The sequence below is a fragment of the Haemaphysalis longicornis genome, unplaced genomic scaffold (genome assembly GCF_048455015.1).
Source record: "Haemaphysalis longicornis isolate Haplotype H1 unplaced genomic scaffold, Haemaphysalis longicornis Haplotype H1 scaffold_8, whole genome shotgun sequence".
NCBI lineage: Eukaryota > Metazoa > Arthropoda > Arachnida > Ixodida > Ixodidae > Haemaphysalis > Haemaphysalis longicornis.
Window position 1 is genome coordinate 107583776 of NW_027526445.1, and position 27184 is coordinate 107610959.

The 27184-nt window shown below is 44.6% G+C and overlaps 1 protein-coding gene across 5 annotated transcripts in view; it reads left to right on the forward strand.

Annotated features, from left to right (window-relative positions):
- The first annotated feature begins 6355 nt into the window (after nucleotides 1-6355).
- The window catches only part of LOC144148177 (ras-related protein Rab-1B-like), a 58189-nt gene continuing 37360 nt past the window's right edge, over nucleotides 6356-27184 (forward strand). The window contains exons 1-3 of one of the 5 annotated variants that reach the window (XM_077679761.1): nucleotides 6356-6417; nucleotides 21607-21679; nucleotides 22316-22363. In XM_077679761.1, the coding sequence (XP_077535887.1) occupies nucleotides 6398-6417; nucleotides 21607-21679; nucleotides 22316-22363 (141 nt within the window). In that variant the 5' untranslated portion in view covers nucleotides 6356-6397. Of the gene's footprint in view, nucleotides 6418-10319; nucleotides 10333-10538; nucleotides 10890-11649; nucleotides 11817-21606; nucleotides 21680-22315; nucleotides 22364-27184 lie in introns of those variants that run through there. The other 4 variants (XM_077679763.1, XM_077679759.1, XM_077679762.1 and 1 more) reach the window with 4 other exon arrangements.

The window sequence follows — 27184 nt, forward strand, 5'->3', positions numbered from 1 at the left end:
ATGCAGAACCAGAGCAGGCACACCACAATGGAACTCTCTTGGCCATAGGCATCACAAGGGAGTATGCTAATGCGATACTCTACCGAGCACGTAAACAATCTGCAGCCTTGCATTCGTCGGACCCGGACAATCCCCATGAACGCCTTCAGAGGCTCAATCTAGAGGGAACGTTCTGGCTAACTCATGCTCGTCGACTTCGGAGAAGTTAAGAGACATTACTACACAGGCTGCGTCTTGGAGTAGCATTAACCCGAAAGTATCTCCACACAATCGACCGGGAGGACAGCCCGGACTACCTTCTGTGCGGCTTTCTAGAGGCTAGCGAACATTTGCTTAGCGCTTGCTCAAAGTACTCTAGTGAGCGAAAGAACCCTGAGGCAGCATTACTACTCTTGGACACTCTCCCTCTGTCCGAACAAATGATTTTAAGCATGTGGGCTGACAAGAAGGAACAAAGCCTAGCCGTTGAAGCCGTGCTTATATTTATTAGCGACAACTCTCTGGATTCTCAGCTGTAGGTTGAGAGACAAAATTTAGCAGATGGCGAAGTAATGTCTAATGCTTTTTATGGACAACAATCATTTGCTTAAAAGTGGACAGTAATTATCTTATTCAGCGCCCCGTTGTGTGTGATACGTTTATTGGTTTTACTTCTTGTACATAGCTGAATTGTCGATTTCATTGCCATTTCCCCAAACTTCCATATTCATTCCTTTCTCTCTTTATCCCACGTACCCTCGCGCCGTTGAAAGTAGGAGGCCCAAGATCGCTTTCTTAGGACGACCTCAGGTCCTTTTCAATATATTTATTCTCTCTCTATCTCCAAAGATAACTGCGGACCTCACCGCAGGTATTGAACTGGGAGAGCTGTCATATCCAAAATTGCCATTTTCTGTGCTAGTAGGACTCCCTCAGGGAAGTATTTGAAGGGTGGCTCAAGTTAATAAAAAAACATTGCAGCCGTTTCGCGGGTTGCTTGTGATTAGGGTTCCCGTGGAAATAAACATTGTTTTCGCGCAAGAATTACCGCGCATTCATTCGTAGAATCGCCCTGTGGCAGCTGCTTTAAACAATTTCATTCTTCCTAGTGAACTCTAGCACGGCTTTGACGAGCTTTACTTAAAAAAAAGCTTGTTCATGTAAATCCGAATTGGATAGAGTTTCGTAATAGAAGGGAAATTCTGGAAAATATATAATGCTACTTGAGGAAGCCGATGTGGTGGCAATATGACTTAATTGTCTACATTGAAGTTTTCATAGCAAGAAGCGCGTCAAGACTGAACACGAGAACCTCGCTGCAGGCCAGCATTGTAAGTACTCATCGGTACAATGGGCATTCATTGGGGCTACCGCAAGATTTTACGAGAGCAGTCACAGGTCGCACTGCGAGCGAAGCGAAGCTGGCGAGGTTGGGTAGTAAATTGAACTATCGTCACTAAAAAGTAGGCCCTGTAGCCACTTGGCACTTCATTGTAAAAAATACAAGTGTACCCTTTCCTTCAATGACACAACGATACTATACGAACACAGCAATCAAACGACAAGTGGTGGAAGCTTTCCAAATTAAGAGATCTGTGGAGGCCTGCATAAGCCACCCATCCTCATCCTTGTCACACAAGGAAGTAAGTATGCTGGTGTCAGGTTTGTGAGAGGGAGAGTGTGAACGAACAATCTTGCAGCTCTTTTTATCGTGCATAAATATATTGCAGCTATTTTCTATCGATCCACGCAGTCATTGTATATGACCAGATGTATGGGTATATAAGTGTTGTTTTCCTTTAAATAAATTTTAGTTGATAGTCAGCGGATGTTTTTGTCTTTCTTTGTCCCCGTCATTTTAGCTCTGTTAGAGGAATTCTTGAATATTGTTTGCGCTGTTTTAAACGTGGTTCTTGGAGAGGACTGAGTTACCAAACGGTAGTTTCTCAGACTCAACAAAGTCTTACTATGTCTTCATGGCCCTATTATGGTTGTAAAATAAAATAATGTAAAGTGCGAAGGAATTCCCATCCATTTTTGCAGATGAATGCGTCCACTGCGGCTGAGGCAACCATCACGGGCCTTTTATTTGCCGCAGGAGCTGATTTGCTACAAAGGCCGCCTGTATTACGTTTATAAATTAGGAGGATAACCACTTGCAATCTCTTAAGCAATGACCGGAAGGCGCTAATTGAATAAAATGCCTCGGATGAGCATTAAATAATACGTGTAGTGACCGAAAAAAAAATTGCCCCCACCTCCCCGAAGGGAATCGTGAGGAAGTGCGAATGCATTTCTTGCGCCGAGAGTACACGGCGTAGTAATTCTGCCATCGCCTTGAGAGGCGCAGTACCGGCGAGGGGGAGCTGTCAGGCGAGGGGAGAGGCGCGCGCCGAGGGTGAGTGCAAACCTAACGGGGGGAGAGGCGCGCCAGCTGCAGAGCATGTGACGTCACGGCGCGAGGAGAGGGGGAGCAGACGCAAAGGCGCCAGCGCGCGGTCACGTGGGAGTGTGACGTCACGGCGCGAGGAGCGGTGCGGGAGCCGTCGCGGGCACGCGCAGCCACGGCGCGGGAGGCGGAGCGCGCGCGGGTCACGTGGGGTGTGACGTCGCTGCGCCGTTGCTACAGACGCTCCTCTCCGCTCCTCGCGCCGTTGCTAGGGGAGCGGAGGAGGATCGCGGATGACGGCGGATTCAGGGTCGCTTATAAAGTGCATCGCACTTAAAATGCGTCTACTACGACTCGGGTTGCCGGCTGCGACCCCTTCTTCACAATACGTACACAGTTACCACCGAGGCTTGGAGTCAAGCTGGTTGCAGCCAGAAACCAAATAATACGGGCCGCGGCCTAATTTGGCAGGAGTATCTGCAGGGCGAAGGCAAAGTTTTCAACGACAGTGGTGGAACTGACGAGCTCGAGACGGGGTAGGTACGACTAAAAGCGCTGAATGTTTTATACACCTTATCTGATTACATTACCTAGTACATTCGCAATGAAATTATCCACACTGCAAACTTTAGCTCCTAGGGCACCCAAGTAACTTGTGCGCTTCAAACTTTGAATCTAAATTTTCTTATGATATGAATGAACCCAAAAAAAGGCTTGATAAAATTTGTTCTTGAACGATTCGGTTGATGATTGTGTACAAAGAGCGCGGAAATAGACGCAAGACTGGCAACGAATAGACAGGACGAATGCTCCCTCTCAAGTGGGTTATTTGGTAGACGGAACCTACCTATATATATATATATATATATATATTAATGAGCGTACTATCCCATTTTATCTGAATATCAGAGAACGCCGCCTCATTTGCTCGCAATATAGCGATGTGTCGCTGACGCAATTATTACCCTCGTCTTCCTCCATATGTCGAAATTCATATCTCGAAATGCTGGCTCGTATTCTCAGCTACTACAGAGTGTAGCCAAGTGGGCCCGATTTCATCATCATCACCAGCCTATCTACGCCCACTGCAGGGCAAAGGCCTCTCCCATTATTCTCCAATTACCTCGGTCCTGTGCCAACTGTGACCAATTTATCCCCGCAAACTTCTTGATCTCATCTGCCCATCTAACTTTCTGCCGCCCCCTGCAACGCTTGCCTTCTCTAGGGATCCACTCTGTTACCCTTAATGACCAGCGGTTATCTTGCCTTCGCATTACATGCCCTGCCCACGTCCATTTCTTCTTCTTAATTTCTACTAATATGTCTTTAACACCAGTTTGCTCTCTGACCCACTCCGCTCTCTTCTTGTCCCTTAATGTTACACCTATCATTTTCCGCTCCATTGCCCGCTGAGTCGTTCTCAATTTAAGTTGAACCCTCTTAGTAAGCCTCCAAGTTTCTGCCCCGTAGGTGAGTACCGGTAAGATGCAGCTGTCATACACTTTCTTCTTCAGCGACAATGGTAGGCTGCTATTCATTATCTGAGAATGTCTGCCATATGCACCCCACCCCATTCTGATCCTTCTAATTATCTCTGCCTCATGGTTGGGATCTGGGGTCACAACTTGGCCTAAGTAGATATATTCGCTTACCACTTCCACTGCCTCGCCACCTATCTCAAACTGCTGTGCTGTCCCGAGGTTATTGATCATTACTTTAGTTTTCTGCATATTAATTTTCAGGCCCACGGTTCTACTCTGTTCGCCCAGTGCGAAAAGCATGCTTTGCAATTCGTCCCCCGAGTTACTTAGCAAGGCAACGTCATCAGCAAATCTGAGGTTACTGAGGTATTCTCCATTAACCCTTACTCCCACCTGTTCCCAATCCAACGTTCTGAATACTTCTTGTAAGCATGCTGTGAATAACATTGGAGAGATTGTGTCTCCTTGTCTGACACCCTTCCTTATAGGTATTTTACTGCTCTCCCTATGAAGGATGATGGTAGCTGTAGACCCACTGTAGATATCCTCTAGTATTCTTACATAGTGCTCATCTACCCCCTGGTTCCGTAATGCCTGAATGACTGCTGGGGTTCAGACCGAGTCAAATGCTTTCTCATAATCTATGAAGGCTATATATAGGGGTTCAGTATACTCAGCGCACTTCTCTATCACCTGATTGATCGTGTGAATATGGTCCATTGTTGAATAACATTTACGGAACCCTGCTTGTTCTTTAGGTTGACTGAAATCTAAGGTTGCAGAGATTCGGTTAGCGATTACCTTGCTAAATACCTTGTAGACGACTGACAGTAAGCTGATCGGCCTGTAATTTTTCAAGTCCTTCATGTCGCCTTTCTTATGGATTAGGATGATGTTCGCGTTGTTCCAAGATTCCGGTACCATTGCGGTCATTAGGCATTGCGTATACAGGTTTGCCAGTTTTTCAAGTACAATTTCTCCGCCATCCTTCAAGAGCCCGATTTATCACTTGGTAAACTCCAGGGTCTCTGCGACGTATTCGTGCAGATAAGCTCGGGGACACACAAGCCTTTGTCAAGGATAAAAGTCGAAACCTTTGGCCCTTATCACCCCCGCACGCAGCCTCCCGCTCCCCCCCCCCCCCTTCCGTTCTTGACTGGCCGCCCGGGAAGCAATCACGAGGTGTGGATGCTTTCGTGGACGCTGGGGCACACGACTGCCGTGTAACCTCGGCGTTGACGTCTCCTCACACAGCCCTGAACCGTGAAGTTGCGAGATCATCGGTACTCCACCTGGCCGTTCGGCAGAGCTTACTGCCATTTTTAATGATCTCTGGGCGCTTGCGTCGACACTTTCATTACCATAATTGCCGAGATTCGGGATTTACGTCGCGCCGCGCGTTGTACCAGCTTGCCTGCATGTATGCACGCGATTAGGGAACATAACCATGTCCTGTAGACTATTTGAGGACTCGTCGTGACATGCTTCTTGCTCACACAGCGACGAATTGCTCCTCCACGGTAGAGATCTCTTCAATTTACTACCTCTCCTTGCGATGTCCAGTATAGAAGAATTGCCGGTGAAAAACGAGAACTTCCGAGGCACCACGCGTGTTCTACTTCCCCAGTGAGGAATTGACATCCCCAACGGTTGTGATTAACTTCACAGGCAAACCCTGTGTATTCGTTTTATTTACTTTTTATTAATCCACTTTTTAAATTCACAAGCCATATTATTGATTGTTTTCTGATTAGGCGTATCAAGCTATTCGAAGTGGCTGGGTAACCTCGGTTTTACTATTAAACGAATTCTCTCGTTATCTTCCTAGTTGGCTCGCTCACTGGGCAGTGGTTCTGCGGCGCAGACTTGGAGTTGGGGTAGCCTTATCACTTGCAGTGAACCACGCTTGGCTTGCCCGCTATCACTCCCCGTTGGCGCACGCCTCTCCCTCTTGTCTGCTCCCTGGGTCAGAAAATGATGCTGAGCACCTACTGTGGATCTTCGCAATTGTTAGAATCAAAAGTACGTGACCCCTCCGAAGCAAAGGGCTTGATCTTGGGAGACGCGCAGTTCTCCACGGGGGGATTCTGTGGGCCCGGCACCTGTCTATTCTCGCATTTTTTGCTCAAAATTGCTGCGGTATTGTAAAGTAAAAGACCATCTTTTATGCTGTTGAAAAAGCTCTGGCAAAAAAGTAGGAAGGAGGCCGTGTTATCCTTAACAATGCAACAAAAGATTATGAAGAGAGGGGTGGACTCAAATGCACATCGAAGACGACAATTCCCCCAATCAAGGACGTCTGCATATAACGGTTCTTTTAAATGGCTTCCTAGAGAAAAATCATTTGTTTGGCGTAAAACTTGAGATAAGTTATCTATAGGTGCTGGCAAAAAGAAGTGCATAGGCTCATGATACCTGCCAAATGATAACGTGCTCGAAGATTTCTCGTAAGTTATGGCGCAACCAGTGTATGCGATGTCTTTGGAGCCTCAGTTTCTAACAGAAGCGTGTGGACAGAAGTTATCCAGTTAGCGGCTCTGAGCGCAGCATGACCGTAGTCAACGCAGAGTAAGCAATATCTTCGTTTCGTAATTTTTTTGTTCAGTAGAAGGCCTGTAAGGAACTCTTCGCGACTATTTCTATACCTAAAAAGTCGTCTGTCTCTTTTCTTAGTTAAAAAATAAACCAGCTGCGGAAAAATAGGCATATCATAACCTCTGCTGACTACTAGGAATCGATGAGCATACTCTTTTGTTTTTGAGCGGTAGGTTCATATCACTCTGCAGCTACGGTTTTCCTTCTTTGAGCAGAAATATATTCCGACATAATATATAACGTTTCTTCGGCGATCCGTCTAATGTGCTTCCGGCAAAGCTACTGCACAAAATTACTGTTACAGAGTGCCAGAATTGTTTTAGCGCCATTCCGTTTCCACGTTACTGCGGGACGGGCACTTCCAGTAACACCAAGCCGTTTCGTGGTCTGCCTTTAAAGCTGAAGCAATCGTCTTGACCGACTGCTAAAGCGACCTCGTTGCTTGGTCTCTGTGGTCTAGCGGGTAGCATCGAACCTTCTAGCGCATCCGAGCCTTCTAGCGTTGAAGCTTACAGATATAGGACCAGAAGCTATAAGTTTTCTTTGTTTCCCCAGATTGATTAAATACTAAAAATGATTCCTTCATTTCTACGCTTTATTTCCCCACATAAGTGTCGTTTGTGTTTCCTAGGAGCCTATCACCACGTTAATTAAGGTTCGGCCTCGATAGGAAAGTGTGCGGCCTGACGTCACTTGGAAGCAGAATGTCGCTGTTTTTCTTCTGATTTTATGTACAAGACGCAACTGGATGTTTTAACCACAAAGAAAGATTTCTATTGCCGGGAAAAAATGAGCGGGCAGAAATGTGTCCCCTACCAACCTATTAGAATGCCTCGGCCCTATCGGTTTACGTGGTCAAGTGCATACGGAACCCCAGCCTGTCTTTGCTCTACGGGTTCCCAAGTTTATTGCCCCAAATTTTCTTTCTTAATTATTTTCCATGCAGGAGTTTAAAGCAAAGGCGAAATATTCTATGCATCGTATCCGTGTAGCGCTGGTTTGGTTCAGGAATGGCCGTCAAGTAAAAGTAGCCATTCACAGCATATTTTCGGCTCACTTAGTGTGTAAGGTTTCAGTAATGTGTTCGCGTGCCACCAAGAAAAGTGTCGGAAAAGTACTGAATTTACTCCTATCAACAGTTTATTATAGTACGCAAGTGCGTGGAAGGTAAACTGCGCTATATATGGCGGTTGTGCTTAGTGAAGTAAAATGAACCAAAGACACGCGCCTTTGCTTTTCCGAGCAATGCCAACATCCTTAATTTAAAAATTAGTCCCACTTAAATATTCACCGAAAATGGCCCCACCAAGCTATTCCAAGAAATTACGGAGGATGGTTAACACATTCGAAGAAGGAGAAGGCGAAAGGGTATGTTGACCTTCCGTTGATCTGTTATTGAACTTCCAGCTGAACCTCGCGGCCTTCTCCGTCCTACTTGACCATGCGCTCTTGACAGCATCGTGCGAAGCTGGTTCTGCTCACTCAGCATCGCCAGTAGCCTCCTATTCGCCCCCCTCGGCAGATGAACTTTCTAAGGCGGATTTTATTGCACTGGCGGCTGCGGCCTACCCATCTTTAGCTCTGCTGTTGCCCCTTACCGGTTTGCACTCCCTGAGTCGCGCTTATGTTTTCTTGGCATTACGATTTTTCTATTCTCACAACGTGCTTCTCAAGACAAAAAGATTGAAGGCTTTCGCCTTAAGTTTAAGTATTTATTTTGTTTGGTTCAAGAATAGTAACCTCCGCCCGAGCCGTGCTCCCTAATCCCAGAGGGCATGTACCGGGGCCGAGGATTATGAATATTCTATAGAGTACCCGCCGCGGTGGCTGTGTGGCTAAGGCGTTGTGCTGCTGAACCAAAGGACTGGGGTTTAACAAGGCCGTAGTGCCTACATTTGAGATGGAGCCGAAAAGCATAAAACGTCCGTTTGTAGAGATTGCGGTGCACGTTAGAGGTCCCTTAGTGGTGAAACTTTACTCAGACCCCTCCGATACGGCGCGGAGCAAAGCCGAAGTGTAGCTCAGATGTGGCAGGTCTGCATTTTTATTATTAATGCGCTGAGAAAAGAATTCGATATAGTATCGTGTGGTTAACTGTGATATGTTTTAAATATTAGCTAAAATAATTTATGACTTCCCATTTAAACTAATTGCGAAGAAATTTGTTTAATTGTGAGTGGCAGGCCTCACATTACGCCTAAGGAAAAGCAACAGCGAATATTTCTTTAAGCGATGAGGCAAATTGCCTAATAAAATCACTTCTCCTGAGCGCATAGTCGTTTTTATTATCTACGCTGCGTTCCTCGGGGCACGAAAGCAGAATCGATGGTACTACGCAAGATAAAGTGAAAATACGTGAAAAGGGAGAAAGGGAGTGAAAGCTCTTCAAACAAGCCCATAGCCTTGACGAAACAGGAATGCGTTTTTTGTTTTGTCATAGAGAGCCGATGAGAGCACATGCGTTCAGTTGCCCCATACCCTGAGATAAGTTACTGATAGGCCAGCATAGAGAAAATGTGTAGATTGGTGAGTGTTTGTGACGAAACGTTTGACGTTCACCTAAATGAAGACTTATGGCTACAAAAAATCTACAAATTTCTCGGAAACTTCAAAGATAATTTCTCAGTATTATGGGGATTCAGGGTTATTTCGCCTGATATTTTCTCAAATATTATTTCTGATATCTTACGGGTCACCAATGCTATCGAAAGTGTCGGTTTTGCGGGTCGACGTGGTGAGAGCAGCACGACCGCGTTCAGGAAGAAAGGGAGCGCAACCCATTTTTTTTTTTTTGCTCCATGCTCCACTTTTGCTTTGCGAATTTGAAAGCTTTTCCCGTGATGCATAGCTGCGATATTAGAATTCGAGCTGTTTTTATTAGTAAGGAACGAGCAATCTACATAGACATGACGATGACGTTGTCTGAGCCCTGAGGTGCGCACCGATGGGTCTCTTGTGTATTATGGTTTGATCGTCGCGAAGTTCTCCAAAGACTGCCTGGTGTATGCAGTTTCAGTGCGCCTAAAATACTTTTACCAAACTTCGTCAAAACTACTTCGGTGATTGGCATCAGCAGCTTGAAATGAGAGTCATGGCGAAAGCAGTGCATAACAGTGCTATTAAAGAAGTGTGATAGTTGAGTCGAACGCTGTGGAAGAAATGTAGCACGCGTTGAACACAATTACAATTCGTGAGTTGTGAAAAAAAACTCTGCACCCGTAGTTTCAGCGCAACTTACAGTTTAACAACATTTAAAGAGAAGAGTTTTTTTAGCTATATATATCGAAAACCTAGCTATATATATAGAAGAGCCTACTATCCGATTTTAACTGACGAAGACCAGAAAACAGCGCCTCATTTCCTCGCAATATAGCAATATGTCGCTGACACAATTATTACCCCCGTCCTTCTATATATGATATGACAACGTGTCTCCACGCGCGGTCTGGTGTTGGATTCTACAATAATATTCATATACCAAAATGCTGGCAACTATTTTCAGCTACTGCAAAGTGTAGCCACGTGTGGTTCCAATTATCACTCTGTAAAGTCCAAGGTCTCTTGTATGTATTCGTGGAGATAAGGTCGGTGGCATACAATAAGCCTTTGTTTAGGCCAAAAGTTGGAACCTCTAGCCCTTTTCAGCCCCGCACGGAGCCTCCCCTCACGTACCTCATTGCCCGCCTGGGACGCTATCGCGAGTTGCGCTTGTTTTCGTGGACGCATGTTTTCGCGCACGACTGCCTCGTAACCTCGGCGTTGACGTGTCCTTCTCACACAGCACTAAACCGTGAAGTTGGAAAACCCTCGTTAGTCCACCTGGCCGTTCCGCAGTGGTTACGGCCATTCGAAATGATGTCCGGGCGCTTGCGTCGACTCTGACTATCGGTGTGAACCTTGACATTTTGACACAAGAATATGCTCATCGGTGCCCAGTGGTGAGCAGAGGTTATGATATGGCGATTCTTACGCACACAATTTATTTTTAACTAAGAAGACGGACAGATGACTTTTTAAGTATAGAAATCGTCGAGAAGAGTTCCTTACGGGCGTCATACTAAACAAAAAATTACGACATGAAGAATTTGTTGCAATGCTGCGCTCAGAGCTGCTAACTGACTAAACTCTCTGGCCGCACTTCTAATAGAAACTCAGGCTCCAAAGCTTGCCATTTCATTGACCTAACAGCCGGGATTCGTGATTAACGTCGCGTCGCGCGTTCTACCTGCTTGTCTTCGTGTAAGCACGCGATTAGGGCACATAACTGTGTCCTGTAGACATTTTGAGGACTCGTTGTGACATGCGTCCAGCTCACACAGCAGCGGATTGCTCCTCCACGGTAGAGATCTCTTGAGGTCACTGCCACTCCTTTTGATGTCCAGCATCGAAGAATTGCCGGTGGAAAAGGAGAACTTCCAAGGCACCACGCGTGTTCTACTTCCCCAGTGAGGAACTGAGATCCCCAACGCTTGTGATAAACTTCACTGCCAAAGCCTGTGTATTTGTTTTATTTATTTTTATTCATCCACTTTTAAAATTCACAAGCCTTGGTGTTTTTGCTTTCTCATTAAGCGTAACAACCTAGGCGAAGTCGCTGGCTAACCTCGCTTCTACTATTAAACGAAATCTCCATTTCTCTCCCAAGTTTGCGCGCTCACTGGGCAGAAGTTCTGCGGCGCAGACTTGGAGTTGGGGTAGCCTTATCACTTGCAGTGAACCACGCTTGGCTTGCCCGCTATCACTCCCCATTGGCGCACGCCTCCCCCTCTTGTCAGTAGATGATGCTAAGCACCTACTGTGGCTCCTCCCAATTCTTAGTATAGAAAGTAAGCAACCCCTCCGAAGCAGAGGGCTTCATCTTGGGGGACCCGCAGATCTCCAGCGGGGGATTCCGTGGCCCCGGCACCTGTCGATTCTCGCATTTTTTGCCCAAATTCGCTGCGGTATTGCAAATTTAAAAACCTTCTTTTATGCCGCAAGGAAAGTATTCGCAAAAAAGTAGGAAGGAGGCCGTGTTACACTTAACAATGCAGCAGAGGAATATGAAGAGAGGGGGTGGACTCAAATACACCTCGAAGATACCCCTTCCCCCGATCGAGGATGGCTGCATATAACGGTTCTTTTAAATGGCTTCCTAGAGGAAATGCTTTGTTTGCCCTAGAACTTGAGATAAGTAATCTATAGGTGCTGGCAAAAAGAAGCGCATAGGCTCACGATACCTGCCAAATGATAACGTGCTCGAAGATTACACGTAAGTTATGGCGCAATGGGTGTATGCGATGTCTTTGGAGCCTCAGTTTCTATTAGAAGCGTGTGCAGAGAAGTTATTCAGTTAGTGTCTCTTGTCGCAGCATGACCGTAGTCAACGCAGAGTAAGCAATTCCTTCTTTTCTTACTTTTTTCGTTTAGGATGACGTCTGTAAGGAACTCTTCGCGCCGATTTGTATACCTAAAAAATCGCCTTTGTGTTTTCTTAGTTAAAAAATAAACCCGCTGCCGAAAAATAGGCATATCATAACCTCTGCTCACCACTGGGAACTGAGGAGCAATCTCTTTTTTGTTTTTTTGAGTGGTCGGTGAACGTCACTCTGCAGCTGCGGTTTTCCTTGATTGGGCAGAAATATAGCCGAACATAATATATTATGTTTCTTCGGCGATCTGTCTAATGTGCTTCCGGCAAAGCTCCTGCGCAAAATTACTGTTACAGAGGGCAAGAATTGTTTAAGCGACATAACTTTTAAGCGACGTAACTGCGGGACGGCTACTTCTAGTAACACCCAGCCTTTTCGTGATCTGCCTTTAAAGCTGAAGCAATCTTTTGATCGACTACAAAAGCGACCTTGTTCGGTCTCTGTGGTCTAGTGCGTCCGGTCAAAGCGTCTAGCGCGTCCGAGCCTTCTAGCGTTGAAGCTCACGGATATACGCCTCGAGCTTCGCGATCGCTGCGCCGTCTGCCGCCGCTTCTCCGCGGAGTTGACGGGATGTGCGCTGCGTGGCTGATAGGGTTTCGTGCATTGTTTTGGTTCTGCTTCGCTCCTTTCGTCTTTCGACGCCCTAAAAAACTTGTTATGGTGACATCTATAAGCAAAGAGAACGTTTAGGTTACTTAAAAAAGCAGCTGCGTCTTCGTAGAGTACGCGATCGCCTACAAGAGCTACCCGGTGACGAGGTTCTGCGCGCTTCGTCACCGCTCTTCCAGACGTCGGCTATGGTAGCAGCATATCACCACTGTCACCTCCGAATACGTCAGGCACAAATGAATTCTACTGTCGCCTCGTTTAGACCTGATACTGGCCCGGTGAGTGGTTGGCTGCGTTTGGCAGCGTGGACAACAAATGCGGCTTCGTTTGGAATACATACGTCGCAGAAAAATATGTTTCGTGGATGTGATTACCCAATCCCGAACAATATTTAACTTATGCCTTTTATAACCATGCTAAAATTTTAAGTATATTGCTGTGCGTCGTTAAATATATGCCCACACACGCCTTATAGCAAGAACCAAGTGAAGTTAATGAAACCACGGCAAAATAAATGCTGAGGAAGTCCGGAAGAAACTAACGGATATAAAAAAACAGTGCAGCCTCTGACATGCTAAAGACGCTTATCGAAACTTAAGCCAGGTAGGGCTCACCCGATATGCACCGCTATTTTGCGAGACACAGGCGGGGAGCAGGAGAGGAGGACGCTGTCTTCAAATGCGGAGCGAAATCAAGCAATGAACGTTTTAGTAATCACACACACAAATCTCGCGTTCACTTTCCTTCTGTTTTTCAACCTCAACGAACAGCTCATCGTTCGGCGGACGCATTTTTTGAAGTATACAGGATAGGAAGTCCACAAGCGATGAAAGGTGTCCTTTGTGGTTAGGTGATAAGGCCCTCTGATGTCAGTTTCTGCTTTATTCTGCAGGCTTCCTGAGCCATGTAACGATATTTCGAAGAGGCGTTTAGTCGAGGACACCGATTATATTCTAAGCCCGTCTGCGCGCTGCTCGCAGAGGATATATGTAGCAGATGAACGTTTGCGGACACTCACCTCACGACAAGACGACTCTTGGTCGTGGGCTGATCCCCGAATATAATTCGGCATTATCACCCGCCGCGGTGGCTCAGTGGCTAAGGCGTTGCGCTGCTGAGCACGAGGCCGCGGGTTCGATTCCCGGCCGCGGCGGCCGCTTTTCTGATGGAGGCGAAAAGCAAAAACGCCCGTGTGTACGAGATTTCGGCGCACGTTAAAGATCCCCAGGTGGTCAAAATTAATCCGGAGCCCTCCACTACGGCGCGCCTCATCGCCTGCACTGCGTCGGCGCGTTAAACCTTACAATCATCAATTCGGCATTATCCATCGTACTTTCGTTGAATATTCCCAAAATTAACACACATTGATTTGTAAATGGTGGTAATAAATATCTTAGGTATGATATTGGAAAACGTAGCTGGCGTGCTGTCAGGTGTGAGTGCTCCGCTGATTATTTAAGCGCAAAAAACAACGATTTACATCGTAGTATATAGCCGTAGCATGAACATCTGAGGAAACAGTGGCTACAAAAACACTGCTAGTAAATTTCAGTGCTGTGTACCTACAATCAGCTCCATGCATACGCCGGTTCCGGGATGCTGGCCCGTGACACACACCTGGCGCATATACAGACCGAATATACCACACTAAGATCGTGTCAGAAACATTTACACTCTTGTTAACACACCCCATTTGTGAACAGAGTGACTGCTCCATATAAACATGGATCTCCAACGCCCGCAAACGGTAAATCACAGTCGTGAACATGCCGTAAAAGCAGCGGCGACAGTGGGGAGCGGGACGGGGACTCCCGCGGCTGCTTTCGAAACGGGCTACTAGGGGGATTTCAGTGGCGCCCCTGCAGGCCGCGCTCGAGGCGTATAGACCAGAATTTTGCCGAGTCGGCCATTTTGCGGCAACCGGTGCGCCATCTGGCGGGCATTTCTTGGGGACTGCGCCGCGAGCAGACGACGCCGCAGTCACACGCTGTTGTTCCGGGCCACGCGTGGATGTCAGACGTCCCAGCGGCATCAAAAATTGGTGTCATTTATTTGGTACGTCAGCAGCGCGAAGTTTAACAGTGATTTAGGGAGAACGTTCAAAACGTCCGAGAGCTGTAAGGTTTGCCCATAAATTCCGTTCTCAACCCGCTAAGGCGGCGTGCCACCCCACGCACGCTTTGTCCTCACGGGGGTTGCCTGTGAGGTTACGTTTCGCCGCGCCAGGAGGACGCCCGACATTTTATCCCCAATGATGAATATTTTCTTAATTCTGGGCATGTTTCCGTCATTACCTTTATTTTCGATTGAAAGAATCTGCTTGTCCTGGCGTCACTACGCCGTTGTTGGCGGCAACAAAAATCAGCGTAAGCGCAAAGTGCTCAACAAGAAACGTGCAAAGTGCACCACGGCAAAAGAAGTGTGTGCATGTGCGGAGTCTATTCGCCGCACAAATTTCCTGCGTCCCTTGAGTGCCGATGCGAATGAGTCGTCACGCTGAATCGGAAACATTTGGAACGTAGCAAAATTACAAGGGCAAATACTGTCGTACGCTGATTTTGGAAGCACTGTTATTCACCCTCGTGCTCAATCCTTTTCGCACATTTCTGCGCTCTGGAGGCATTCTCTGTTCATTTTATAGACGGGAAGCGAACTAAAATCAACCCGACACATATATGCTGCAGCACAGGTACGCGAAAAAGGCGAGCCGAAAGCGAAATATTAGCGTCGCGGTGGAGGAGCACGCCCGGTCATGTCGGTCATTAAATTTCTGCTGGCGGTTCCCACCCGCCGCTGAAACGCAAAAGTTCTTTTGAGCAATCCGTGAAGTCTTGGTGTACCAGCACGTTGCTGCTGTGTTTGTAGCAAGTAACGGCCAGAACCTCCCATGAATAAGGGTAACAGAGTGAATCCCTAGAGGAATAGTAGTGCTATGCGGCGGCAAATACATGTCTCCTGCAAATGCCTGCTACGCACGCTCAGAAGTCAGTGGTTCGCTAAAGTAAGCGAATGCCTCCGATCGCGCGGTAGGGCAAATTTATAAGCATGGCATCCTGCTGCCGGTGTGCGAACGTGAGTCGGTACTTAAACCAGGCCATGATATATTCGATTTGCCTGTGGAGGTCGTAGACGTTACTTGCTCATAAAAGTAAAATATGTTTTAACAATATCTGCCGCCGCATAACATGCTTATAAATTTTCCCTACCGCGTGATCGGAGGCATTCACTTAATGTACCAAACTACTTACTTCTGGGAACCACCAACAGAAATTTAATTACCGACACGACCGGGCATGCTCCGCCACCGCGACGCTACTATTTCGCTTTCGGCTCGCCTTTTTCGCGTTCCCGTGCTGCAGCATATATGTGTCGGGTTGATTTTTGTTCGCTTCCCGTCCATAAAATGAACCGAGAATGCCTTCAGAGCGCAGAAATGTGCTATAAGTATTGAACATGAGGGTGAATAAACAGCGCTTCCAAAATCAGCGTACGACCGCACTTGCTCTCGTAAATTTGCTAGGTTCGAAATCTTTTCGGTTCAGCGTGACGACTCATTCACGGCGGCACTCGAGGGACGCAGGTAATTTGTGGAGCGAATAGACTCCGCACATTCAAACACTTCTTTTGCCGTGGTGCACTTCGCACGTTTCTTGTTGAGCACAAACTTCCCGCTTACGCTGATTGTTCCTGCACCCAACAACAGCGTAGTGACGACAGGACGAGCAGATTCTTTACATCGAAAGTAAAGGCAATGACAGCTATCTGCCCAGATTTAAGAAAATAAACATAATCGGGGATAAAAAGTCGGGCGTCCTGTGGGCGCGGCGAAACGTAGCCTCACAGGCAACCGCCCTGAGGACAAAGCGTGCGTAGGGTGGCACGCCGTCTTAGCGGGTTGAGAACGGAATTTATGGGCACACTTGACAGCTCTCGGACGTTTTGCACGTTCTCCTTAAATCACTGTTAAACTTCGCGCTGCTGACATACCGAATAAATGACACTTACCGATTTTTGATGCCGCTGGGACGTCTGATATCCGCTCGCGGCACGGAACAAAAGAGTGTAACTGCGGCGTCGTCTGCTCGCGGCGCAGGCCCCGAGAAATGCCCGCCAGATGGCGCACCGGTCGCTAACAAAATGGCGGCGCCCAGTGCACAGTTAAAATCAGTGTCTATAGCACCGGAAACTATACGTTTTCTTTGTTTTCTCAGATTTACTAAATACCAAAATGTTGCCTTCAGTTGTACGCTTTATTTCCCAACATAAGTTTCGTTTCTGTCTCTTAGGAGCCTATCAGCACGTTAATTATGGTTCGGCATCGATCGGAAAGTGTGCGGCCTGACGTCACTTGGCAGCAGAATGCGTTTTATTTTTGTTTTATAGCGTTTTATTCTTTTTATGTCTGTGTTTCTTTTTCTGATTTTGTGAACAAGACGCAAAACGATGTTTTAAACACGAATGAAGATTTTTACTGCCGCGAAAAATGAGCGCACAAAAATGTGTCCCCTACCAACCTATTAGAATTCCTCGACCCTATCGGCTTACGTGCCAAGTTATATGTCCTTGGTCTACACGTTTTCAAGTTGATCGCTCCAAATTTCCTTTCTTATTTTGCTTGAAGGAGTTTAAAACAAGGGCAAAATATTCTATGCATCGAATCCGTAGAGCGCTTGTTTGGTTCAGGAACGGCCGGCACGTAAAAGTAGGTTCCGGGGTTTGCGACGCGGAACCATATTCGCAGCATATTTACGGCTAACTTTGTGTGTAAGGTTTCAGTAATGGGATTGCGTGTCACCAAGAAAAGTGTCGGAAAATACTGAATTTACCCCTAGAAACAGTTAATTATGGTACACAAGTGCGTGAATTGCAAAGTGCGATATATATTGGGGGTGTGCAAAGTGAAGTAAAATAAACCAAAGAGACGCGTCGTTGCTTTTCCGAGCAATGCCAACATCCTCAATTTAAAAACTTGTCCCTATTGGGTATTCACCGAAAATGGCCCCATGAAACTATTCGGAGAAATTACGGAGGCTGCTTAAAACATTCGAAGAAGGTGAAGGCGAAAGGGTATGTTGAACTTCCGCTGATTTGTTGTTTAACTTCAAGCTGAACCTTGCGGACTTCTGCGTCCTACTTTACCATACGTGCTTGACAGCATCGTTCAAAGCTGGTTCCGCTCACTCAGCATACCCAGGAGCCTCCTATTCACCCCCGTAGGCAGATAAACGTTCTAAAGCGGATTTTATAGCTCTGGTGGCTGCGGCGTACCCTCCTCCAGCCCTGCTGCTGCCCGCTTCCCGGTGCGCACTCGCTCAGTCGCGCCTATATGTTTTTGGCCTTACGCATTTTTCCTTTTCACAACGTGCTCAAGGATACAAAAAGATCTGACGTTTTTGCATTAAATACATGTCTACGTTTTATTTGGTTCAAGAGTAGTAAGGTCCGAACGAATCGTGCTTGCGTAATTCCAGATGTCATGCACCGGGGACGAGGATAACGAACACTCAATAGAGTACACGCCGCGGTGGCTCAGTTGCTAAAGTGCTGTGCTGCTAAACCCAAGGACTGGGGTTTCACAAGGCCGTAGTGCCTACTTTTCAGAAGGAGGCGAAAAGCATAAAACGTCCCTGTGTAGAGATTGCGGCGCACGTTAAAGGTCCCTTATTGGTGAAACTACTCAGAGCGCTCTGATACAGCGAGCACCAAAGCCGAAGTGTTGCTTGGTGCGTTAATACTATAAAGAAAAAAAGATTATTCGTCGGTGAGTGAGATCTGGCAGGGCTGCAGTTTTGTTACTAATGCTATGTGGAAAGATTTCGCCCTACTTTCATGCTGCTCAGCAGTTTGCTAAGTTTTAAATATTAGCTACAACAATTACGACTTTGAATTTAAACTAAGAGCTAAATATTTGTTTAATTATGAGTGGCAAGCCTCACATTACGCCTGAATAAAAGCAACAGAGAGTATTTGTTTAAGAAATGAGGCAAATTGCCTAATAAAATCACTTCTGAGCGCATAGTCGTTTTTAATATCTATGCAACGTTCCTCGGGGCACGAAAGCAGAAGCGATAGAACTACGCACGATAAAGTGAAATGATGTGAAAAGGGAGAAAGGAGTGAATGCTCTTCAAACAGGCCCATAGCCTTGACGAAACAGGAATGCGTTTTTTGTTTCTTCATCGAGGGCCGGTAAGAGCACATGCGTTCCGTTGCCCCATACCCTGAGATAAGGTATTGATAGGGTAGCACAAAGAAAATGTATTGCTTGGTGAGTGTTTCCGAAGAAACGTTTGACATCCACCTAAATGCAGCCGTATGGCTACAAAGAAAAGCTTGACAGCTTTCTCGGAAACTTCAAAGATAATTCATCAGTATTATTGGGTTCAGGGTTATTTCGCCTGATATGTGCTCAAGTATTATTTTTGATAACTTACGGGTCACAAATGATACCGAAAATATCGGTTCTGCCTGTCGGCGTGTTGAGAGCAGCACGACCGTATTAAACAAAAAGGGAGCAACCCATTTTTTTTGCTACATGCTCTAATTTTGCTATGCGACTTCGAAAGCTTTTCCCGCAAGGCATAGCTGCGATATTAAAATTTCAGTTTTTTTTATTACTAAGGTACGAACAACCTACTTAGATGTGGCGATGAGGTTGTCTGAGCTCTGATGTGCACATCGATTAGTCTCCTCTGTGTTATGATTTGTGCGTCACGAAATTCTCCAAAGACTGCCTAAAATACATTTACCGAACTTCTTCAAAACTACTTCGCTGGTTGACATCAGCAGTTTGAAATGAGAGTCGCGGAAAAAGCAGTGCATAACAGTGCTCTTAAAGAAGTATGAGAGATGCGTCGAACGTTGTGTAAGAAACGTAGCGTGCCTTGAACTCAATAAACAATTCGTGCTGTGTGAATAAAATTACTTATACTATCAACGCGTCTTAGAATTTCACTGCCTTTAATGAGAAGAGTAAAATTGTTCTTGTGCATTTTTTGACAAAGTAAACTGGAAGAGGTGGACGGCAGCACGCCGAAATCGTTGACGCCATTTGAGCAAGTGACTAAAACAAACATATGGAAGTTGTTTTCTTAGGACGGTTGAATTGGTTTCTAACAAGATAAGATAGTTAGAAAGCTGAGCGTGTGTTCACTAATTTAGGTGCTGCGTCATGAATTGCACCAAGCGGAGTCGGCATCTTCCAAGCCAATGGCCCCAATTGTAAAATTACGAAAACGCCTAATGAGAGATGTAATAGGCGCTGGTTAATGCGTCTGAAGGGACGTGAAAAAGCGATATGAAGGAATATCTGGAGCTGGAAGGGTGAAAGCAGATGCCGACCACACTGGAGGGAATGAAAGGCTACAACAAAGGCAAAGAGTTTCAAGCAGGGATAAAATATTTCTAACAGAGCAATAGAGCTCCGCCAATTTTGGGGTTCATATTTTCGGCAATAGTAAAAAATATACAAAAAAGTAAGAAACGGTATGAAAGAGGTTATTTTGGTGTTCAAACAAATCGGCGACCGGGAGATCGTATCCCCTACACTAACAGGCGTTCCTGTGTGAATTTCAGTTAATCTTATTCTGGTGTTGGTAGCTTGATCCGCGATGTTCAAAACGTAACTTAAGATGACGGAAATAGGGGAGTTGAGGAAATCAGGAGATGTAAATCTAGAGATGACGACGGAATGGCCGCGTATATAAATAAAGATGAATTAGTTTTTTTACTGTTATTCTCAGATTGTCCATTCGCTTTTAGGGTACCACTGGCCTGAAAAATGTCAGCATATATTTCTCCACAGGAAGAGTGATTCCAAAGTGGAGGAGGAAAGCTCTCGGAGAGGTCTTCGTCAATGAGCTACGGATAATGGTGAAATAAAAGAGTTCCACTTAGTCGGATAGCAAATTATCGTTCCACTGAATGTGTTCTGTTCTTGGCGTTTTGAACAGGAGTATGCCTTATGTAAGTTTGAGAATAACGTTAAGTCATGACCTCTAAGGGCACTGACAGGTAGGCGCAGCTTTAAGTAATGCTTGTAGCATCGAAAGTCCTAACGTTACACCTGCTAAATGTGAGGTCTACATTTTTGACTCTGCGCACGATTGGAACAGGCGATCAGCCTTACTAGCGAAGGCAAGAAAAGATGCAAACCTGAAAGAAATAATTTTATTGCTGTCAGAAGCATGGTTCACTTTGGAATCCCAAACATGTCTTTGTTTACATGCGCAAGAGTAATAAGATTTTGCCATTTACATGCTACTCGCCCAGATGCACTCTTATCAAAAGAAGAGTACACGCACTTAAAGTTCATGTAGAATGCCCGCCTTTGAGGTTTCGGTAATTTGAAGTAACAATAACGAAGCTGTGCTGCCTGATTCCGAAGATGGATTTATTACATTTCTTCTTCAGACCACAGCTTTCCGCTACTCAAATATGTGTACCGTGCTAGGTCACGAAAGCTATGAAACACTGTTTTCCACAGCAGCCGCTTCTCGGTAGCTAGCCGATTGAGGATTTGGGGCTGACACTTTGCACAAATATATCTTTCAGGGCAAGAAAGTTTTGTGTGGCAAACGGAGATATTTTACTTGTATTGAAACTGGTGTTTATGTAGTAGGTCACTTGAATTACTAGAGGATCAATAATTTTGGGTAATCCAAGTTTTGATAATAGTCCGCTTTTATTTCGCGCTTTGTTTTTGTGGAAAATAGCTTTCTCCTTTGATGTCCAGTCGGACCACAGTCAATAATTTACCCCTAGGCAACCTCCAAGGGTGGGTACTAAGAAAGCATCAAAGCATTCATCATCATCGTCATTACGATCATCATAATCATCCATGGCCAGGAAAGACATTTGAGCATCTGTTCGACTTGGCTACGGCCCCCCGCCGTTGCCTCTCGCGACGGAAGAGCAGTCGTTATGAATCCAGGGTGCCATTTCTGTACCCCCAATGCTGGCATATCTGTTCACCCATTGGAAAGCGACGCTTTCCCATTGAATACATCATACAAAGTGGTTCCCTCCCATCTAATATCTATTGCCTAACTCCGTGAGCGAACTGATACATGGCGCAATTATAATTGCGGTAGAAAAGCTCGTTCGTTCAACAGAATGGCTCTCTACTGCCTTATATTCGCAGGGAACTTCTATTTCAAGTTTTCCTGATCGGGGACTCCGGAGGTGGAAAGTCAAGCCTGCTGGAAAGATTTGGGGTAAATAAATTTCAATTACTTTTGTTCGTGTTATCTATCCTGGAAGACAGGCAGGTGTGCTATTGTCAAACTCAGCAGAATACTATTTTTTTCTTTTTTGTAGTTCTCAGCTGAGACATTATTCTTTTTCCTGGTTATAAAATTTGCTGTGGCGCGGGATTCTTCAACATAACACGGCTTATCACAGTCGAAAGAGAATGGTATTGCGTGATATGAGCAAGCACAGGCCTGTCTTAAAGCATGCTAACCTTCGTTGCGCTTTTTTTTTACTCCTAACGATAAATGTACTTCACCCAGACTCAGTGGTTGAATAGTACTAGAGAAAGTATTCCGCCCTATCGACCCTGCCCCTTCGATAAAAGTTTAGTGGGCTGGTTCATTTTTTATTTCAGCAAAAAATGAAGTATCTGGCTCTTATTCTTTTTAGGTAGAGAAGTAACGCCTCTCTATGGAAGAAAACCTATAAAGTTGGTTTACGGCCTCACCAGAGAAGAGGCTCGTGGTGGCCCGTTAATTTTGTCGTGTTTCTTGCGCTGTACGAGTCATTCTGCTTTCGTCGGCGACCACCTCAACCTAATATCAGAGTGTTGCAATGAAAGCTGTTGGTTGTACATAAATGCTTTGTTTTTCTTACAGAAAGATACATTCACAGAATCGTATACACCAACCAGTGGAGTGGACATCGTAAGAAATCAACTTGCTTTTTAATCGAAACAGTTTCTCTTGAATTCAGAAGAACTTACCGGAAGTTAGGGGCTCAGACGTTGTTTACCATAACACAATTCGATGTTTCAGGCAGCTATGTGCCTAGGATTGCTTTGTGAATGTTAAATTAGCTATGGCCCAGTTGTCAAAAACAATAACTTATCACTAAATCACTGGAGCTGCTTGTAGGATTACGGTAAACACCTGTACCACGCTACACCTTCTTTTAGCAAAATAGTTTTCAGACTTTGGTTAGGTATTATTTATATACTCGGTTGGTTTGATGGATTGAGGGAAAATTCAGACAGCCCGTGTATCCTACACTATGCTAACGGTTGAATTTAACAGGGAGGCATCCGAGACCGTCGCTGAGAAGGCTATTGCTAGAAGAAGACCGACGCTCTAGAACACAGTCCCCTTCAGGACGAAACGAAAACCGTACCCGGTATAAAAAGGGAGTTATAACTAAATGTGTATTTCCTACATTCCTGTGGAACACTTTGCAGAAAATGTTTCTTGAATGTGGAAGCGACTTGTTTATTCGAGCGCCGACAAAACACATGTGCAGGTGACCATATCCACTTAACGTTGTAAGTAAGCTGATGCACGTATTTATTCCCGCAAAAAAATTTCGCAGAACTGATGAGTGCAAAAAGCGTTTGTAGGTACATCCTCAGTACATTAATGGCGGTTTCATAGTTGGGAACACGGATAAGTACGTCAAAATGAAGGCGGTGAATTGGGTGCTTCACAAAAGGTCATATGAGCTGATACTATGCTACTTGAGTCACTTTTTTGAGGTATTATAGGCAGTAAATTTTGCGCATTCACAAAATTTTGATATTTGGTAGAGTACAATACAAAACAAAAATAGCAGTATTAGAGATATATCGCAAAGTTCATTTCTAAAATGCTTCTGTTACATGTAACTCACCTGACAAGTCATCGGCATATTTCTTCTGCGTTAGCACACCTGTGACGTAAAGGGTTACGGCCCTTCTTTAAGACTCCTATGTACACCACGTTTTCATAGGTGCACAATCTTGGTCCTATCTATGAGGTATACAAAGAAATCTAGAGTTAAATTGCAGTTGGAGTTCGTTGTCGAATTATTGCAGTGCGAAAGCCTCAAGGGCGCCGTTGGGCGAAAGAGCGGCGTTGTTGCTCTTCTCTGGTACAAAAATGGTCGCTGTTTATTAGATTAAGAAAACCAAACCAATTGCACGCATTACAGTTGGCGTGGCAATCACGCCCTTATCAACAGTGTAGCAGACGAGTGCTTTACCACCACGCTTCATCAGCGCGTTGCTATCGGCAGAACGAGAGTTAGATTAATGGGTGCGGCGCTAACGTCATAACTCGTGTGAGCGCTCCTTAAATAGGGGACTCCCAGTGGCCCAAATTGTGAGGGATACTATAAATCAAAAGTTGCCATGGTGTTTCTACTAAGCACTATATTGGTCAATAGTTGCGTAACAGTTGATCAGTGGTTTGCAGCCGGCTAAAAAATGGAATTTCTCGGGTCCCATACTGATGCTAACTTATCATTGGCGAAGTAATATTTTGTAAGCAAACATTGATATGGTTTCTTTAAACTCGTTTCAATTTCCTTACACTCAGAGATGCTTTCCAAAGTTAAATTGTATATCGCAGGGTTATGCGTATCTGCAAGAACATAAAAGGCCTTCATGCTCCGCGTTCAGTGAGCAGCAAGTTATTAGCAGGCATATTAAATTCTTTTAAGGAAACGCCGAAATAAAGAAGCGGTAGCATTTTTGATCCCTAAAAAAAAGCCGGAAATTTGGCTGAATTTTTCAACAGAAGCGCTTAGTACGGATAAGGCAATGTAGTGTACCCGCGACTACTTGCAAAGAAAAGTCTGATGACACCTTCAGCGAGAGCGTTGAATTTAAAGTCAACCAAAAAAGAGTGATAAATCTGTCATGCAATGCGATTAGAATTAAGAAATTTAAAAAAAGAAGGAAATGTGCGACGGAAAAATTAAGGCTAATCGCATAAAAGAGGCGTAGTACACGACTGGACTGATTAGGAGAAAAAAAATTCTTAGAGTAATGAAGACATTCTCCGGTGATTTGAAAAAAATAATAGTCATAAATTGCACCAATGACGCAACTAAATATTAAATTCATTTGATTAAAAAGGCTTTCGCAAATATTGAAGAAGTTAAGGTATTGGCAAGGTCACAGCCCGTGACGACGGGGTAGTGAAGAGCCTTTTCACATTGGTTGCAAGAGAGAGACTAAACATTTATTCAAACAAAAGGTGGTATAGCCATCACGTGGAAGGGTGTGTTGAACTCAGTCGAGGTACCATTATGCTTTGGCTGCAGCACTTGCACTGGGGACCAGAAATCTGGCTGGTGTGTGGAGAGCTGGTGGGCAAACCCTCCAGCTGCTTGAGCAAGGTTTAGGCAGTGTATTAGGACAAAAAAAAATTCCAGTAAAACAGAAAAGCCTGATTTCAAGCCTCGAACACTTGTGCAGAAAAATTGAGCTTTGTGCTTCGGAACAAAGTCGCAGTCTTGGGTGAATATTACAATACCCTAGGCGTCAAAAAGACGACCAAACTAGGGCAATTTTCAAGTCAGGAGGAGCTGAAGGGAGAAAGAAAATCTAAAGGCTACCTCGGAAGCCAAAATGCATCTATAAAAATACAGGAATATAGCCGTATCAAGTGCGAATAAACAAAAAAAAATTGGAGGTTGTCTAATGAAATAAAAAGCAAGATTGGGCCATTGAGGCATAGTTGGATAAAACTCCGGAAAGATTAAAAGCTAGAGGCAGCATAAACAAACAAACAAAAATTACCGTATATTGTTAGCCTGTGTGAGTGCCATCAACATTACTTGGCAGCTGTGGCGCCTTGGCACACTTATATGCTGTGGCCACTCGCAATCGATTGGTGGGGCAAAACTCCTAGCTGTGCCTACTCAATATAATCATCTTTACATGATCACCTTCTCCGATGGCTGGTTCTGTTCAGTTACCGACGGGCTAATAAAAGCCAAATCCACTGGTACTGCTGCCGACTTGTACAGGGTCTCCTGTCGCTTTACAATATGTACAGACGCACACGCACAGGCACACGCGCGCACGCACAAACACACGCACACACACACACACATAGAAATAAGAGTTGGCAGTCAAGAAAACCCCGGAAAGCAAAGGAGAGGATGTGGTAGGTCATTGAAACAGATAAAGAATTTGGAAAGAAAGAAAGAAAGTGGAGAAAAAATCCCCGCCAGGTGGTATCCGAACCCACGACCTCCAGAATACCAGTCTGGTGCGATAACCACTACGCTAACAGCGGTATATATCTATATATATATATATATATATATATATATATATATATATATATATATATATATATATATATATATATATATATATATATATATATATATATATATATATATATATATTTATATATATATATATATATATATATATATATATATATATATATATATATATATATATATATATATATATATATATATATATATATATATATATATATATATATATATATATATATATATATATATATATATATATATATATATATATATAGGGTTTGGAAATGAGGGGCTCGTTAGAAAATACAGAAAGAAACGCCGGCAGTCTACAACGCCAAAGAGGGCATAGGGGAATGGTTAGAATATTTTTTACCGTTAGTGACGTTAAATTATTATTTTTATTAATTACGTGAGAAAGAAAGAAAGAAAGAAAAACACTCGCCCAGAGGGGGGACCGAACCCACGCCTTTCGATTAGATCTCGAATGCCTTACCAATTCGGCTATCTGGGCGACTGTGTTCTGCTTCACTTTCTGGGGTATTTATGTTTACTTCTGCTTGCGCAGCGGCTTTAGGAAAAAAAAGTCCAGTGCTGCCGGCAAGAGCTGGCGCGCATGTAAAAAACAAGACTCTAGTGCTAATATGCTAACAGTAAAAAGTCACCCAGCTTGGGATTAGGCATAATTAAAGTCTTGGCTAGGAGTGTCCCAAACAGGTGCTTGCTGAGTAGTTTGGGTTAAGTTGTGGTTATGGTGGAACAAGGTGCAATAATGTTGATTAATGTGGGTTAAGGAAAACTGGGGTAGATTGAGATGAATAATATGGCGCAAAATCGGTGGACGTTTGAAAAAAGGGTACTCTTTATAATATTCTGCAAGAATTGTGCTTTGAAAGCAAGTGAGTATATTTAAGTCATGCGAGAAAATTTTCTCCCTGTGTCAAATATGAACACATTTTGGGGTGGTGTAATAAATTCGCCGAGTTTGAAAATCCGAATGGCGGTAGCGTAGATTTGGTGGCTTTATTGACAATCGCTTTTAAGGTGTCTTTTTTTGAGGCTTCATCACAAATTATTTCTGCGAAGAGGAAAGATATTCAAATTCAATTTATCTCTTTACGGCTGTGAATAATAACTAGGTTTATCGTTCTTTAAGAACTATTCTATGAGGCTCATACGACTTCTTTGAAGTGTCATAAAAATACTTTGGTTTCTATGACAAACGGGAAACAAACTTGACGATAGGCTTATCACATCATCCCCGTAGCGTTTGAAGATCTCGTAATAAAGGTACCTTCGATTAGTGTTCAGACCGGTGGCAGGAGTATAAACGGCTTATTATTCACAATAAAAGGAGAACTCATAGGTATTAAAAAAGGGTGCGCATGTTCAGCGGATTTTGATGCACAAGAAAAGGTATTCAGGATCAGCTTACTTTGATTTTCGGCCGAAACATATATTGAACGGATTTACATCCCACC